This window comes from Zootoca vivipara, chromosome 1 (genome assembly GCF_963506605.1).
Source record: "Zootoca vivipara chromosome 1, rZooViv1.1, whole genome shotgun sequence".
NCBI classification, from domain to species: domain Eukaryota; kingdom Metazoa; phylum Chordata; class Lepidosauria; order Squamata; family Lacertidae; genus Zootoca; species Zootoca vivipara.
In genome coordinates this window covers 120,971,526-120,988,036 of record NC_083276.1, presented here as the reverse complement: position 1 = coordinate 120,988,036, position 16,511 = coordinate 120,971,526, and the positions used below count along the sequence as shown (strand labels likewise).

Sequence of the window (16,511 nt, the reverse complement as noted above, 5' to 3'; positions counted from 1 at the left end):
ATGATAAGGGGCCAAGGGCCAATGCACAGGAAGCTGAGCAGTAGGACCCCCTCGCCAGAGCCAGAGAGGTCTCTGTCGCCATGAACATGGAAGGTCCTAAGATGCAGGGAACAGTGGGCAGGGTACCCCAGGAAGCAGAGGCAGGTCAGGGCCTGCAGCCTAGTTCACTAGCTGGCCAGGTGGGGAAGGAGGCATGTGATTCCTCACCTGGGGCAAGTGGAGAGCAGGTGAGGGTCACATTCCTCATTGAGCCCAGATGCTGCAGTCAGCAGAGCTGAGGTGTTGTGTCTGCGCAAGTGCCCATGTTGAGGGACCTCACCTGGGATTCTCCTTGGACCATCATGGGTTTCTACTTTGTGATTAACTCTGGAATGTCTGCTGGAATGTCTGTCTGCTGGACTTCTATCTTGTCTTACTTGGACTGACCCCGCCCTGTGTTTCCTAATACACCTGAAGGAGGGTTTTATACCTGTAGGAGTGTCTCCACCCCCATCATTCAACCCATGCACTGAGGCCCAGCTCCGAGGGCCTTTTGGTGGTTCCCTCACCTTGAGAAGTGAGGTTACAGGGAACCAGACAGAAGATCTTCTCGGTAGTGGCACCCATCCTGTGGAACGCCCTCCCATCAGATGTCAAGGAGATAAGTAACTATAGAACCTTTCTGAAGGCATCTGAAGGCAGCCCTGTTTAGGGAAGTTTTTAATGTTTAATGTTTTATTGTGTTTTTAATATTCTGTTGGGAGCTGCCCAGAGTGGCTGGGGAAACCCAGCCAGATGGCCGGGGTATTATTATTATTATTATTATTATTATTATTATTATTATTACTACTACTACTACTACTACCTTTAGACTTTGTTTGTGGGGATTGGCTTCTGAAATTGGAATTTCGTCATGTGAATTGGCCTCTGGGCTGAGAACTTTGTCTTGGCACACTGTCTGCCAGCTAGGTAGGCCAGGGGATCAGGACGACGATGATGACGATGATTGATGGTTATTATTTCATTCAAAAAAAAAAACCTGTCCGATCCATTGTTGCTTGAACACTATGAATGGCTCTGAAAGCAGCACTGACTTTTGATCAGTTGGGGATCTCCTAACAACATTCAGCTGAACTACAGCAGAATTTAATTCGTTCCGCGAGTCAATTCGTTTTGCGAAAAATTTCTCTTGCAAATCGCGGTTTCCCATAGGAATGCATTGAAATTTCTTTTTTTGCCCATAGGAATGCATTAATTTAATTTCAATGCATTCCTTTGGGAAACCGCGATTCGTAAGAGGAATTTTCCACAAAACGAATTCGTCTTGCGAGTCACCATCAGATCGCAAGACGCATTCATCTTGCAGGGCATTCGTCTTGCGAGGTACCACTGTATACTGTTCCCGGGATGCTCTGGGGGAAGGCATGCCTGTTTACAGCATTCTGATACTGCTTTCAATGTATATTGCAGACGAACCCTGGGTGGCAGAGTGAATGGAATGGAGTTCCCTGGAAAAAAACTGGCTGGCTGAGTGACTGACTGACTGACTGACTGACTGATTGACTGACTGGAACACTAAGCAGGAACATCTCCACACAGCAGCAAATGTTCTGCTGCAGGTCCCATTTGTGTGTGGGCAAGGACTTCAATGTTCAATGAGCCATCACAGATTCATCCCCACAGGGGAGATTTTCACAGATCATGCTTTTCAGTGGAGATTGTTCATACATTTGGTTGAAAGCCATCAAGGGGTGATGAGGCATCAACTCATGAATATGCATGTGTGAGCCAGTGTCAGCCCACTATTATGGGGTGTAGGCTCAGAATGAGAATACCTCACTTACATAACACTTTCCAGATCCTCCAAGGGTCCCTATTCTCCAGGGACAGTCCCGGGTTTACAGAAGCCGTCCCAGTTTCTGATTTGATCCTGGAATGTCCCACTTTTCCTTAGGACATCCCTATTTTTGTAAGAGAAATGTTGGTGGATATGGTAGGATGTCCCTATTTTCATCGGAGAAATGTTGGAGGGTATGGAGTAATGTGATTCCCAGAGCTAAGGAGATAAGCAACTATGAAAACCTTCGGAAACATCTGAAGGCAGCCCTGTACAGGGAAGTTTTTTAAAATGTTTAATTTATTGTTATGTTTTTATATATGTTGGAAGCCACCCAGAGTGGCTGGGGCAACCCAAACAGATGGGTGGGTATTCTTCTTCTTCTTCTTCTTCTTCTTCTTCTTCTTATTATTATTATTATTATATACAGCGGAACCTTGGTTCTTGAACTTGATCGATCTGGGAGTCCGTTCGACTCCCGAAACTGTTCAAAAAACAAGGCGTGGCTTCTGATTGGCTGCAGGAGCTTCCTGCACTCAAACAGAAGCCATGTCAGACGTTCAGCTTCCGAAAAATGTTTGAAAACCAGAACACTTACTTCTGGGTTTTTGGCATTTGGGAACCAAAACATACGAGTACCAAGGCATTCAGGAACCAAGGTACAACAGTAATAATGGAATAGGATGTCCCTATTTTCATTGGAGAAATATTGGAGGGTATGTACTTTCAAGGGTTCGAAGCACTTCTCATGCATTATCTGTTGGGTTTTCTTAATATTGATGTAGTCAATGGTGCTACTCAGAGGTATGTGTTTGTAATTATGACCTGCATGGCAGCACAACTGTGAGCTCTTAACAATTCAACACACCTGTAGTATTTTAATAATTTAACTAATAAGCAGGGGGGAGTTTAACCTGCTGCACAAAATGCAGCGCTGTGATAGGGTAATCGATTATTTTTAAAACTGTACGTAAGTTGGCCAAACGCTTTGTATGGTACTGGCTGGTGTAGAGTAGCGAGTTGCAGCTGTTTGATTATTATTTAAAAATAAAAAGGAAGCAAAGATATTGCGGGCAAGTTTCAATTCCATCGCCCCAGTCGCTGCGCAGACTTGGTTGGCGAAGAAAGTCCAACATTATCTAGTTGCAGTCCTTTCAATAGCCCTGCAAGATAAATCATTATTATTATCCTGCAAATTTCAGATTGAGGGGAAGGGGCGGGGGGGGGGGGTAAGGCAGAGAGAGAGAGAAAGAGAGAGAGAGAGAGAGAGAGAGAGAGAGAGAGAGAGAGAGAGAGAGAGAGAGAGAGAGAGAGAGAGAGAGAGAGAGAGAGGCTTGCCTAAGGTGACTTTGTGGTAGAGGTGAGATTCAAATCAGGGACCAGGCTCAGGTCTCTCAGTTGCTAAACTACACATAAATAAACTCTGCTTTCTAGTGGCATGCATTGCAGCTAATAGACGGTAAAGTGGACATTATGGGTGAAATGTTGAGCAATGGATCTATTATCAGAGCAGTTAGTTGAGGCATGTAGGCTCCAAAATACTCTCAGCAGCATATGAGAATTCTTGGGCAATTCCAGCAACGGGAGATCTCTTTGCCAATTCTATTTAGCGTTCAACACATTTTCAGAACACAGATGACAACTCTGCTCTCACTTCTTTTTTGCCCATTACAAAACTGTAATATCTGTAAAACTCTCACACCCTATTAGGGAATGGGCAGATCTGTCAATTTCAGTTTCTCTCAGTCTTCCGACCTCTGGTCTCCACATCTTCGCATCACTTGGGGGCGGGGGGGGGGGAGTGCTCTTGGAAATTTATCAGCATTTTTATGTGAATATAAAAACAATTGTATCTAGCTTTACCTAATAGACACATTTTTTGCAAATCAGGTTTCCCCATATATTTACGTTTCCCCTAATCTAATCCCTATTTGTACACATTTCTGGGCTGAATAAGGACGCTGCAAAAAAACAGAGAAATGCACATTTCAAAGGATGGTTTTGTTTTGTGTGTTGTTTTGGAAAATGTGAATTAGGTAACTTCACTGTAAAATGCAAATGGAATCAAATTTATCCCCTGCCCCTACCATCTATATCAGGGGCGTCCAATCAGTCGACCGCGATCGACATGTCTCTGCCCCCCGCCCCTCTTGGTCTTTCCCTGCACCGCGTTTTGTGTGCATTCTTTGGTTGTTTGCTGTAGCATTGCGTTCATCTTTTAAATACATTCTGCACTTACTGTTTTAAAAAAGGTCAACAAAGCTTAAGAACTTTGGTCTGCTCCCCTAAAAAAAGCTCAAGGACTTTGGTCTGCACCCCCCTAAAGAGTAGATCACTGCCAGCTTCCCCCCCCCCGGGGAGTAGATCGCAGTCTCTTGGGAGGTGGACGTCCCTGATCTATACATATTAATTCAGAAGTAAGTCCTACTGTGCTTCATTTGGGCTTACTCCTGGAAAAGTGGGTATAGGATTGCATCTGTAACTGGGTTTGACATTTCTCACCCTCATTTTCTATCCTAGATTTTAAGACTGTGCTCTTTTTAAATACACACGCCCACACAAATCCCTTTATATATTTCAGACTATTGTGGGGTCCGTTTTTCTATACACAATGATGTCTGAAGAGCCTAAAGTTTTCATCATCCTTAGTCAAAAGCATTCCTTGCACTAATGAAGCTCCATTTAAAAAGAAAAAAACCCAACACCCAAAGCTTCATGTACTGTATTTGGGTGTTCCTCTTTAACATTTGAATTTAATGGTACATGGAGCTCTAAGCCTTTGATTATTCCTTCCTTTCATGCTACGGCTACTTGTGACAACCCAGATTCTTTTAATCTTTAACTTTCCTTCCATTCAGTTTTTGTGACTCTCGCCCAGAGTAATCCACCTCAATCTGCTCAGCTCCTTTCTTCAGTTGTTGTTTTTTCTTATTGTTTGTTGTTGTTGTCTCTTTGATCCCCTTATTTACTGACTCCTTCAACTAAGACATAAACACTATTCTTCCCTTGGATGAGTCAAACAGAAAACGTAGCAACTACTGTTAACTGGAATGTTTGAAACCATAGTTTTATAGAAACACTTTTCAATCCACATGGTCTTCTTTCTTCTTCTTTTTTTTAAAAAAACTTTTTTTCAATTACTGATGAAAGAATCAGTATGATACTTTACTCCTGCTAGGATTCTTAAAAGAAGAAAAAAATAGATTTTATGCTGAGAGAAAGTGTATGTCATCTGTATGCATCTGTTTTCCAGGTTTTTATGACCTAATGGTACTCAATATATTTTTCACATTTTTCCCCCTTCTTTCTTTATTTCTTTTATTGGTCTTCCTTTATAGAACTTTTATGATAAGGTAGAGCTGATTCTTTCATTGTAGACTGCCACTAAACCCCTCTGAATAATATCTGTTTAAACCTTGAATACATTGCCCTCTTCAAAATGACAAAATGCTGGTTCAGAGTAAAGAACATTTCTCATTTTCTTAATTAACTTTTTATTGAAGCTTTAATGCCTGCTCATTTCATCAACCGCAGCTCCATTTGGAAAAGTGACTGTTAAAAAAACTGGCAACATGGGATCCCTGTGTTTATTGTCTCTCAATGATTTCCAGATCAAACGGTCCCAATTCTGTGCTAAAGAGGTGTGTGTGTGTGTGTGTGTGTGTGTGTGTGTGTGTGGAGAGAGAGAGAGAGAAAAGTGGAGGCTGGGCGCGGCGCCTCCTGGAATCAGCCCGCCGCCCTCGCCCACCTCGCTGAAGCAGCGCCACCCTCAGAGCCTCCTCCCCACCAGAGGAGCCGCCCTTCAGCCACTGCCTGCCTCCTCCAGCCCCATAAAGCTGCCAGCAGTGCTGTAAAAAGGTTGGCAACTCTGGGAAATGGGGGTGCCAGAGGAATCTTTGCACCACGGCGCTGGATATACTTACGATGGCCCTGGGCTGCACACTGCCTTGTAGCACAGTGAAGGGGGTGGGGATCGAGGTCAACATTGGACACACACCCCTGCCCTTGCACTGCATTGTAGAGCCATGTAAGTGGGGCACCAGACTTTGGGAAGGAGACCCAAGGCTCTGGTAGGTCCTAGAACCCTCCCACCTCCTTCCCAGAGCTGAGAAAGTGCTAACTAGGCATTGGGAAGGAGGGAGGACACTAGGATCCTGTCAGAGATCTCATGTCTGCTTCCCAAGGCCCAGCACCCCGCTTACCCGCTTTTGGGAAGACTGGGTGAGGGCTGGGCTGGTGCATCAAACGTTGTTGAGGGTCACCAGAAAAGACATTGAGAGCCTCATATGTTGGACCACCCAGAGGCGTAGCAAGCCCAGGTGGTACCCGCTGCGGATTTTTTTTTTTTGTCACCCACCCACGCGGCTCTGGCTCTGGCTCTGGTGAAAAGTGAAAAACATGAATTGCAAAAACACTAGAGCTTCCAGAACAAAACCGACTTCAGATATGAAACCAGCATTGAAAGAACATATAAGAACAGTTGAAAAATCTCATGCAACAGGGGGGAAAAAAGTTCCCCAGTGGGGGGCGCTGAGTGTCACCCGCCCTCCAGGGTGGCACCCGGGGGCAACCTGTCCCCATCACCCCCCCTTGCTATGCCACTTGGACCACCATGCATTGTGGGGCTGCCACAGATCTTCCTTCTATTCTCTTCAAATGCAAAAACGGCACTCAAGATGCTTTCCTGGGAATCATGACCTGCTTGGCAACTCTTGCTCCCCATTGTTCGGAAAGAGGCAGAGGCCACTCCCCCAAAAGACTGGGGGGGGGGTTACAAGACAGGTTAATGTATTTGTGAGAGGGTTGTGTGCTGCTGATGGACTGAGTCTCTCGGGTTCAGAAACCAGGACCCAAGAGCAGCATTCTAAGCCCTACCCTCTGATGTAAGAGGGCTGTGGTCTTGTGAAGTGTACCAGGCCAAGGTGTAGTGTTGCATATGGACATGACCATAGTTTAGTGTTACATGTGAATGTGACCATAATGGCTGACAGCAGCACTTGAAAAAATACGGCACCTGAGAGTTCCCTGAAAATATCAGCATTGAATTATATTATTGTGAGCACTTTAATGCTCCTCATCCGATCCTGACACACTCCATTCATTTTGTTTCCCTCTCTATAAAACATTTGCAAAGATATACATTACTTTAGCTTGCAGCTCCATTAAACTTCATTATATATGCCATCTTGTCATAATACCTACTTATTACAACTGCAATAAAAAAAGGTTTGTGTTTTAATTAAAGTGGAGTATGTTTTAATCTAACTGCAAAAAACAAAAACAAAAAGCATATGAGCAGATAAGACCACATTAAAAAAAACCCACCAAGAATTTATTAATTACGAATTCTCTTTGCTTGTGAATGAGGAAAGTTTTATTTTAATCAAGTGAGGGGAGGAAGCGGAAATTAACTGTGGGCTGTTAGAATAACAAGTTTCTGAAATGCTTTTAAAAAAACAAACCTCCCCCAGCATGAAAGGAAAAATGAGGCTGCAGGTTCATCCATATCCTTGCAATGATGGGAGGCTGAACTCTCAGAAGCAATGAAGCATTTTTACTCATCTCTTTGGAAAATGCCACCTCGCCAAGACAGCTTCATGCAACCAGTAGTGAAGAGTGACTGGGTGGAGATGCTCGCCTGACCTCTTGGCAGCTGAGTCACTGCTGTTTGTTGAGAGAGGGAGAGAGGGTCCGCGAGCAGATTGGTGTGTTGCCTCAAAGCCAATCTAGTGCTCTTCCTTGTGTGTTTGCATTGTGTGGCGCTCCCAACTACCTTGCCCTTCCCTTCCTTGGTACGCAGCAGTGACTCAGGTCACGACACAACCATTGGGACCATGTTGTTTTCTCAGTCCTGTTCAGGATAACACTGATGGCACAATTCTGTGCAAGCTTCACACATGAATCCCACTGCATTCAGTGGGGCTTACTCTTAGGTGAATCTGCATAGGAACAAGGAAGTGTGTGAAGCCCGAGATGTATTGTACAATATAACACATTAAAATAAGAGTGTCTAGAGCCAGAGGAGAACAATAGGTGGGGTCACAACTGAAACTTGATGCTGCTAAAATGTTGTAAAGAGAGGGGTGTACAAACTTCCATGTGGCAATGGATAAAATATAGTACAGTGGTGTTGTCGTTGTTTGTTGTTTAGTCGTTTAGTTGTGTCCGACTCTTCGTGACCCCATGGACCAGAGCACGCCAGGTACAGTGGTACCTTGGTTTAAGAACAGTCCTGTTTACGAACGATTCGGTTTACGAACTCCACAAAACCGGAAGTAGTGTTCCGATTTGCAAACTTTACCTCAGTCTAAGAACAGAATCAGAATAGTGGAAGGCCACCGGCAGTGGGGGGCCTCATTAGGGAAAGCATGCCTCAGTTTAAGAACGGTTTCAGTTTAAGAACGGATTTCTAGAATGGATTAAGTTCGTAAACCGAGGTACCACTGTATAGTATAGTGTCCTGATCAAGGGGAGCAATAGTTCTACTCTATTCTGCCTTGGTCAGACCACACCTGGAGTACCGTGTCCAATTCTGGGCACCACAATTTAAGAAGGATGTTGACAAGCTGGAACGTGTGAAGAGGAGGGCAACCAAGATGATCAAGGGTCTGGAAACTAAGCCTTATGAGGAATGGTTGAAGGAGCTGGGTATGTTTAGCCTGGAAAAGAGGACACTGAGAAGTGATATGATAGCCATCTTCAGTTATCATGGAGCAAGCTTGTTTTCTTCTGCTCTGGAAGGTAGGACTCAAGTTTCAAGAAAGGAGATTCTGAGTAAACATCAGGAAGAACTATAGGAGCTGTTCGACAGTGGAACTGTCTCCCTCGGGAGATTGTGGACTCTCCTTCCTAGGAGGTGTTTAAGCAGAGGTTGACTGGCCATCTGTCATGGATGCTTTAGCTGAGATTCCTGCATTGCAAGGGGTTGGACTAGATGGCCCTCAGGGTCCCTTAAACTCTACAATTCTATGATTCCATGAAATTCTATGATTCTATGAAACATGCTCAGATGACATCATGAATAGAAATGCTGGGATGCCTGATCCACAAACTAATTAATAGATGAAAAGTTGTGCTTGAGACCAAACACATGGCAACTCTGTGGGTCTACCTCAGTAGTGGCAAGAAATAAAAATCATGAGGTTTGTCATGGAAAGACTCGCCACTTAGTGAATCTGTCTGGTGGTGAGCTAACTACTCATAATGAAATGACTATGCGCAAATACCGTTTTCCTGAAAAATAAGACATACCCATAAAATAAGCCCTAGCAGGATTTCTAAGCATTTGCGCAATATAAGCCATACCCCAAAAATAAGATGTACTGATAGGCGCAGTTCTGGAGGGCACCAAGGAAGAGGAGAGGCTGGACGCGTAATAAAAATAAGACATCCCCTGAAAATAAGCCATAGTGTGTCTTCTTCAGGAAAAATAAATATAAGACAGTGTCTTATTTTCGGGGAAACACGATAATAGTCTTGATGATATGTAGATGAGTACAGTGGTGCCTCAACTTACTAATTTAATCCGTTCCGAAGGCACCTTTGTAAGTCGAAAAATTCGTAAGTCGAAAAGCGCCATTGGAAACGTGATTTCCCATAGGAATGCACTGGAAACAGAAAAATTCGTAAGTCGAAAAAACCCTATCTACAACCGTCGCAGTTTACGTTCGGATGTCAAGAAATTCGTAAGTGTGCGGCCATTTGCCCCATTCGTAAGTCGAAAAATTCGGTTGTCGAGTTATTCATAAGTCAAGGTACCACTGTATTAAGGTAGTGCCTCATCACATGAAGTTTTGGGGCATCTTCCAAACTTCTGTTTTCAAATTTCAGATACAGGTCTTCATTATGGCATTAAAATGTGTGTGTTCATCCCTTTACATGAATTTACACAAAGTAGTTTATTCTGATTATTCCTATCCAACTTGTTGTTGTATACTGATCAGTAATTCAGTATACCCTGTGTAATGATAGATAGGTGTGATATATCAACCATTTTGCTTTCTTTCTTTTTAAATTCATATTCAGAATAGCAAATTTAATCCAGCACACCATAGCCTTCAAATATTTAAGGACCCAATTTAGCTTTTATAGCCTCAACTAGCACAGCAACCTCAATCCCGCTCAAACTTGAGGCCCTTGGATCTGAGTGGCTTAGAGTGGCTGTGTGGGGTTCCAGGGGCCTTGCCGAAATGCCTGTAAATTTCGTGAGCCTTCCTGGGTCCGGAAAGCAGCACAGTTCCTTGGCCCTCGGGTCACTCTCAGGGCGCAAAACCTTTAGTTTGGGGATTTCCTGGATGCGAACATCATCAGTCACTGTACCCACCACGACAGCAGTTTTGTTCTCCTGGCCTGGGAGCTTGTTGAATTTTGCATTGGTCCGCCGAGCAAGAAATCTGTAGAGCTTGACCAGGAGGCAAAGGTAGATATCCTGACTCTTAGGCTCTTTCCATCAAACCTTCCAGTCTTTGTTGTGGTGTATGTCGACTCCCATGGCGGCGTCAGCGGCACCTGGGAAAAAAGGACAACCATTTGCTTTCTTAATTTCTTACTTACTGTATGTTCTCCCACCACGGAAGCAAAGACAACAGAAATATGCTTCCCCAGTGGTCACTCATCCAGACCCAGATCTGGAGGTAGTGGCCTCATATGCTTTCTGGCCATACCCTGTGGTACACAATGTTGGTACTTTTCCCATCATATATTTATATACTCCTCAATACGTAACACAGTCTCTAAGAGGTTTGCAAATCAACAAATGCACTGCTTGAACTGATGAGTCCCATCAGAAGCCAACACAAGAACTTCTGTTTGGGCAATGGGGGCTTGCCCCACCTCCACTTTCCATGAACCCCCAACTACTTCCCATTGCTCAGGGGGGTCAGGAGAAACCCCCCCAAGACAGCATGAAGTGGGAGGAGAGGGGGGATTGTTCCATCTGGAAAGCAGAAATGCTTGCATTGATGAAACATCCAACATTATTATTATTATTATTATTATTATTATTATTATTATTATTAATTTGTATTGAATTTTCCCCTAAGTATATATAACAAACAAGGAAAACTAAGAAACTGTGGTGCAATAGTATACAAAACTATGATGCAGTGCAATAAAATAATAAACTCAAAATTAAAAACATAACAGCACATTCTGAAACATCTTTAGACCCACGGTCCCCCCTCCTTTTTCACCCTCCCTCTTGCCAAGGCACAGGCCCCCATCCAGGCAGAACCATTCTTGCAGTACAGGGAGGTTGGGGGAAAATAACACAGGAAGCCCCCCCCAGTTTTGTGGGGAGGGGTGTTGGCAGCCCTGCCCCCCCAAGGGCAACCTGACCAGCTTCCAACCAGGTAGAAAGAGAGGGCACAAACACCACCCCCAATTCCATACCATGGAAGTCAATTCTCGTTTGACCCTGCTCAAACAAGTAGCTAAAAGCGGGCAGGCCCCACTTCCAGGAATTCAAGTACCACTTCCAAGCTAAAGGTAAAGGTAAAGGGACCCCTGACCATTAGGTCCAGTCGTGACCGACTCTGGGGTTGCACGCTCATCTCGCATTATTGCCGAGGGAGCCGGCATATAGCTGCCAGGTCATGTGGTCAGCATGGCAAAGCCGCTTCTGGCAAACCAGAGCAGCACATGGAAACGCCGTTTACCTTCCTGCTATAGCGGTTCCTATTTATCTACTTGCATTTTGATGTGCTTTCGAACTGCTAGGTTGGCAGGAGCTGGGACCAAGCAACGGGAGCTCACCCCATCACAGGGATTCGAACCGCCGACCTTCTGATCAGCAAGCCCTAGGCTCAGTGGTTTAGCCCACAGCGCCTCCTGGGTCCCTACTTCCAAGCTACTTCCACAGAAATAGGCATGCTTTTTCAATAATAAAGGACACGAAGACCCTCCCCAGAACCCGCCTCCTCAAGGGTGCTTTCAGTGTGCAAGAGTTAAAAAGCAGAATAGTGGATATATTTTCCTTTTTCTTCTGTTTCTTTATTACCCTGTTTCTCCAAAAATAAGACGTAGCCATAAAATAAGCCATAGCAGGATTTTTAAGCATTCAAGGAATATAAGCCATACCCAAAAAAATAAGCCATAGTGATAGGCAGTTTAACCTTGTAGGTTAAACTGTACCATACTTAATAATAATAATAATAATAATAATAATAATAATAATAATAATAAGACATCCCCTGAAAATAAGCCATAGCGTGTTTTTTTTGAGGAAAAATAAATATAAGATGGTGTCTTATTTTTGGAGAAACACGGTATGAACCGTTAAGAGCATGCCATCTGGGCAATGGTTAGGAATCTCTAGGGTTCTTTTCCTTGGCAACAGAATATATTTCCCAGCCTTGTGACACCAGGCAGTTGGTGTGTGGCCCCCTGCCCTCCACAAAGCAGCTAGTTCCCGCACACGGCTACCCTACTTTCAAGTGACACTAAGAAGCCTTTGCAGTGGCAGAGAGGGAGGAAGAGAGAGACTGTGCACCAAATATGGGTAGCTGAGATCGAGTGGCACTGCCAATGGAGGCTCAAGGGCACAGCTGCTTTGGCCCACAAAGCGATCTTTGGCGTGTGAGTCCTCAGAATGTTTTGTCACGTCAGCCCCATGCCCAGAAAGCCCCCTCTCTATTACTAAAATGTGACACAGGAATCCCGAGGTGAAGCCACAAACACTCTTCTCCCGCCGCCCCCCAAATAAACCCCTTTATTCTTGTGGGTTTATAAATAAAGAGACTCTCCTTCCAGCTCACGTGGCCTGGTATCAAAGAAAAACTCTAGGCTGTTTGATAGAATAACCTCCTGCCACCAGTAAAGGGTCTCTCTCGGCTTGATTCCCCCTACTGTAAAAGTTTGCCCTTTCCACGCTGGCAACTTGTTGACACCACCGGTTATCTTTCTAAGCCTCCTCAGTGTTACTCTAAGACACAAACTTTCGCCTCTTTTCCTGAGGTAAGTTTTGTCCTCTAATGAGTTACCACTTCTGTGAGTCCCGATACCTTGCTGGAAAAATAATGACGATACTTCTTGGCACAAAAGAGAAGAATTTTATTAACCTTATAACATAGTTGTATATTTAACGTTTCATGTGTTTATAAGATACGTTTCGGTTGTAGGTAATCTCTGTCAAACATTTAACATTGAGCCTTCCTGAACCTCATCTAGATCCCCACTATCCTGGCCTCTCAACTTTCTTCTTCACACCTACCCACTCCCACTCCCTCTCCTCAACTGACAAAACCGCTGCTCCCTCCTTTTAAACTGGGAACAGTCCCGCCCCCGGGACTGTTATGTCAGTCAGAATGTTATGTCACTCAGGATGGAGGTGGATTAACTCTTTCCCAGCCACGTAGGAATAAATATTTCAGAACCATGTCAATCTGTCACATAAACCACGGCAGCTCCTTTCACTTCAGATAAGGAAAGAACAGAGCAGAAAGCTCTTGGGAATGTGGAAAAAAACGAGTCTGTGCTGTAGAGGAAGAGAGGAGGCGGAAGGGGAGGCAGAGTCCCCCTCAAAGCAGCTGATTTGGCCCCAAGGCCCTCATTTCTGGCACCCAAGTAGCCAGCAACTCCCTGCTTCCCCCTCCACCTGATCCACCTCCAGTTCAGAGACACAGAAGAAAAGGGGTCCAGGGAGAGCTCTTGCCCCACTCTGCACCCTGCAGAGAGACACCCGGAAGGCAGACTGGGAGCAAATCCTGCACACCCATTGGGCTCGGAGCTCCCAATTAAGAGCATATCCCATAATGTGCAAAAAAAGGGGAGAGAATTAGCCAGGCTAGGCACAAATTGAAATACTGCCAGGAAATGTCACCAAACAAACCAGAGGGACTGGCGCTCTTAGCTTCCATTACCATGCAATGATTAGGCAAAGTCCGTGTATTTCTTGCTGCTGCGCCCACAAGGTGGTTTTCCAGGGTGGGGGACTTGCTGCTGCATTTCCTTTTTGCCCCCAAGGAGGAGCCGGGTCCCAGACCAACCCTCTCCCCTCCCAGAGTTTCCAGCAACTGTGGAGGCAGAGCTGAGCCATCGTGGCTCGGAGCCCATCTAAGTTGGTGGGCATCGCAGCCTCCTGTGCGAGTGTGAGTCCCACAGTTTTAACACTCCAGAAAGTAGGGAACTGTTGCAGTCTCTCACGGAGTCCTCTGGGAGTAATTTAACCCCGCAGCTCCTGGTGACGGTGGCCAAGGAGGGGTGGCTGCAGGCTACCCCCAGCGAACACTGGGAGAGTTAGGAGATGACGCAGGCGCATTTCCTGCAGCATGGGCAGCATTTCCTGCAACAAGAACAGCATCTGCCCTCCTGCTCCTGCTGGCTCTTCCAGTGGGAGGGGTGTGGAGAGCCCTGGTGGGGCACCTTGAGGCTGGCATAGGGGTTGTACGGCTGGGCCCACGACTCCTGTGTTGAGATCCTTTGCGTGCCCCCCTGTGGAGCGGCCTCCCTCTCCTTCTCCTGCACCGAGTAAGTGCAGCAGCTGCTGGGGTTGAAGAGGACCATGTCCGGGGTGCATCCTTCGCCCAGGTAATACTTCAGGAAGCTGCCTGGGAGCTGGGCACGAGGGAGGCTCACGCTGGCATAGGGGTTTTCGACGGTCAGCCCGCGATCCATGGGAATCCAGCAGAAAGTGGGGAGCTCCTGGGAGCCGCAGGGCGAGAAATCTACAGCCGGATGATCAATGGGTGAGGTGCCTTTCAGGCCAGCAGCAGATCACCCCAGCTGTATAGAAGAAAAAGTGTGGGGAGAAATGGTTGGGGAAAAAAATCACCATTGCATTATTCATTTACTGTATATGTAATAAATTATATATCACTGTTACAGAAATTAAAGGCCTGACACAGGGCGTACCCAGGATCAAAACTGGGGGGGGGGGAGCCATGGTCGTTCAGGTTGTGACATTTCAGCACAGAAAAGGCGAATGAAACCAACATTTTAAGAAAATTATATATAATTATAACAGTGCTTTATTACGGTAGTTGTTACAATTATTTGCTTGGGGGAAAATTAATTTTTATTCTAGTTACATGTCTTCTACTAATATCATTTTTCTTGGGTTTGAAGAAAAGCTGTTCAAAACTTTCGTTTCAATCCAGTCCTGATTTTCCTTGAAGAATTTCTGATGGACACTCATCAAACACAACCCAGTCAGTCTGTCTTCTCCCATTGTACTTCTGAGCCAGGTCTTTACCCTTTAAAATTTAATTTTCTACAGAAATTACTTAACTTAGCTTTTTGGAACCAGTTTCTTATATCCATTTAGGCAGCCTCGATGTCTTCTAAATGTAAATAAGAAGGTAAACTAATAGCGGGCGGCTCAGTTTAGCGGCAGGCGGCTCAGTTTAGTGATGCGGAACTCACTAGACCCCTCTAGAAGATTCCCTCTTCTCTCTGCTAGAGCCCGCTAGAGACCTCTCCCTCCCTTGAATCCCAATGGCTGGCTGACATAGATTCCTCTACTAGTCGCTAGGTGGCTCTAGATACTTCTCGGTTTTTACACCATTTCATTGTGGTAAACAGCTGATTATTCGCCATCGCCCTACCTAATTTTGTTTCATTTCATCACGTTATAACCATTTAATTTTTTTTGCTTCTAGGAGGGGCAGCTTCCCCCCCCCCCGCCCCTTGCTGGGTACGCCCATGGCCTGACATTATAAGGACACAGGGATAAGTGCTTTCACACATACCCCAAACCCCCACACATAACAACAGCTAATACAATAGGAGCTCTTCTGTCAATGGCCTGACAACGTAACCCTCAATGTCTCCTGCTTTTCTGGGGACAATTCCAGAATTACAAAAGCCATCCCAGTTTTTTATTTGATACTGGAATGCCCTGCTTGAACTTTTTCTCCATGTCTCACAAAACCATTAAAAGTGAGAGTCCTGCTTCCATGGAAAATACAGTCCCTTGACTCAAGGAAGGAAACGGGGAAGTAGGCATATGAAGGCATTCAAGGGGAAAGGTTACCAATCCACTACCAGTCCTTTCATTGAAATGCTTTCTTGCAGGTTCTGAAGCAGAGCTTGGATGGCCATCTGTCCTGCATGCTTGTTGTGGGGATTCCTGCCTTGCAGAGGGCTGGACTACATGATCCCTGAGACCCCTTCCAGCTCTACAATTCTATGATTCCAGGACTGAAGGCAGCGGGGAAAAATAGGTCCTCTCTCCGACCAGGATGGGCAGTGTTTCCTCCTTCTAAACTCAGCCAACTCTGCAGAGCTTTTCTTAGGACTCGGGCAGGTGGCCAAAACCAATATTTTTACATCTCTCTCCCTGCTTTTAACCAGTTGTCTGGCTGGCACTCCCCTTGGGAGGAGAGTAGCAAGGAATGTGGCAGAGAGTCCAAGAGAAGGGAGAGGAAGGCTGGGAGGGGGCAGACGCCTATTTTTCCCTGGCTTGCTCAAGCGCACCACCACAGCCAGGCCAAAGTTCAACTGGGGGTGTTTTCCTCCCTGCACACAAGCAATGCCCTTGCCAGGGGACAGGAGGCTTCCTGCTGCAAATTGCAAGTCAAGGGGGTTATTAAGATTGCGCTTGCTATGCATTTTAGGGACAGTGAGTCCAAGGGAGGGTGGGAATGGGGAAAGTGTTAACCCAAACTGCACACTCCACAGGTGAAGGCTCACAGCATCAGATTTCCTCTGTGCCAGGCATCCTAGAATTGTAGCCTGCAATGCAGGAATCTTGTTCAGC

General features: G+C 45.5%; 1 protein-coding gene and 1 pseudogene across 1 annotated transcript; both read right to left on the bottom strand.

Moving 5' to 3' along the window:
- Positions 1-9,894: 9,894 nt before the first annotated feature.
- Positions 9,895-10,670, bottom strand: LOC118093485 (large ribosomal subunit protein eL18-like; annotated as a pseudogene).
- Positions 10,671-14,050: 3,380 nt separating this feature from the next.
- On the bottom strand, positions 14,051-14,428 carry CYSRT1 (cysteine rich tail 1). Its single transcript, XM_060273057.1, has one exon. It carries the CDS (start codon positions 14,426-14,428, stop codon positions 14,051-14,053), a length of 378 nt encoding a protein of 125 aa, XP_060129040.1.
- Positions 14,429-16,511: the final 2,083 nt, after the last annotated feature.